This window comes from Lottia gigantea, assembly GCF_000327385.1.
Source record: "Lottia gigantea unplaced genomic scaffold LOTGIsca_732, whole genome shotgun sequence".
In the NCBI taxonomy this organism is placed as follows: Eukaryota; Metazoa; Mollusca; class Gastropoda; family Lottiidae; genus Lottia; species Lottia gigantea.
This window is the reverse complement of record NW_008710458.1, coordinates 33,639-35,591: the sequence shown is the minus strand read 5'-3', so window position 1 is coordinate 35,591 and position 1,953 is coordinate 33,639. Positions and strand designations below refer to the sequence as shown.

Here is a 1,953-nt window from a genome sequence, read left to right as displayed (position 1 = left end):
CCATTCACAAATAAATCGGCTAATGTTAAAAGTGTTGAAGTTCGTATAGCTTGTTCTATAGCAGGGGACGTTCTATTCAACCCCAAAATAGACCGACGNGCTTTAAAAACGAAAAAAACACAGCTGTATATCAGTGTCTGCATCCAATACACATCTGTACGCAATATGGCTGCTCCACAACCACTACCACATTGGAAGATATGGGAAAAGTCGGGGTGTCAAAAACGATATCAAGGTTTACGATTCAGTCACGAGATTTATCCCTTGCGTCACGACTGCCCGGAGCTCTCTACGCCACCCTCTTGACTTCGTTTCAGCACCGGGAATGTAAGCTCCTGCTAACAATATCCCACTATGTTTTATTAGCCAACTATTTCATTTAATTTCCCATTTCATTTCATTTCATAGCATTAGATAACACTCAATTCGTTTAATTTCTTTTCGTTTCAGCACAGGCAATGTAAGCTCCTACTAACAATATTCCACTAGCCAGCTATTTCATTTGATTTTTAATCCATTTCATTTCATTAAGTACCTCTCATTTCGTTTCGTTTTATTTCATTTCGTTTCAGCACTGGCAATGTAAGCTCCTACTAACAATGTTCCACTATGTTTTATTAGCTAACTATTTCTGTTCAGTTTTAATCCATTTCATTTCATTAAGTACCTCTCATTTCGTTTCGTTTTATTTCATTTCGTTTCAGCACTGGCAATGCAAACTACTACTAACAATGTTCCACTATGTTTTATTAGCTAACTATTTCTGTTCAGTTTTAATCCATTTCATTTCATTAAGTACCTCTCAATTCATTTCGTTTTATTTCATTTCGTTTCAGCACTGGCAATGTAAGCTCCTTCTAACAAAGTTCCGTTATGTTTTATTAGCTAACTATTTCAGTCCATTTTCAATTCATTTCGTTTCATTTCATTTCGTTTCAGCACTGGCAATGCAAACTACTACTAGCAATGTTCCACTACGTTTTATTGGCCAACTATTTTTGGTTGTTTATCGAAGGACTGAATCTACACACTCTAATCATAGTGGCCGTATTTTCAGAGAAAAATAGAATTAAATGGTATATCGGCTTGGGTTGGTGTGAGTATGATTTATAATTACCCATGCCTCGTCCACTACCGTTGAGAGTCACCAGCTTTCAGCTCTTTCAGTTTTATCAATCAATTAGAATATTGCATTGATTACCCTTTGATGGTTTAGTGTCCCAGTTTTGTGTTGATCAAAACCTCTCCAATAAGACTAATCAGATTACTGTATTTCCTTACGGCAATGTACCGGTGCTCTGAAACTCTAGTAGTGTCCAATGGTCAAATTACTAAAGGTTGGTTAGTTTGCAGATGACAAGTTAACGTCCGCATCCAGCAAATTTCGATATCTCAGACTAGATTAATGCCATGGAGCGTACGAGGTTAGGTCAAAAGAGTAATTTGATGAATGTTCAATCGAACATTAGACCCGTCGTTAGACCCTTACTGAAGTGGCTATAAAGGGTAATATAAAAGGGAAGGGAAGTTTGGTCTTTTTTTAATTAGAATGACCAATTCCATTACTGCAACAAAACACCATACATAATTACCTCTGCAGATATATTAATCACCCCTCCATACAATCAAGTCTGGCTGCGGGCCTGACTAAGCGCAACAGTGCCCAAAACTACTTATTCATAAATTATACTCAGATTATAAGTATTTGGAATTGAGTTCTATAAGATGATATGGTAAATAATTAAACGACTATATCCCTTATGTTTTCTTTTAATAAATTTCCAGTAAGTCCCTTGATATTTGTGATTCCGTGGGTTGTCGTTCGAGCGCTGTTGGAAGATACGTTGTAAGTATAGATCAGGATTTTGATCATGTTTTTCGCTATAATTAATAAGCTTATACATTTCTCTGTGACCTAGGTCAGTGCCTTTATTGAGACTCGTCTCAATACAC

General features: G+C 36.6%; 1 protein-coding gene across 1 annotated transcript; it reads left to right on the top strand.

Annotated features, from left to right (window-relative positions):
• Window positions 1-948: 948 nt before the first annotated feature.
• LOTGIDRAFT_146251 (hypothetical protein) lies at window positions 949-1,850 on the top strand (the record flags this gene model as incomplete). The annotated part of the gene is made up of 2 exons (XM_009066166.1): window positions 949-1,096; window positions 1,786-1,850. Coding segments are annotated over 2 exons (213 nt in total), but the record flags the coding sequence as incomplete, so codon positions are not given.
• Between the last annotated feature and the right edge of the window lie 103 nt (window positions 1,851-1,953).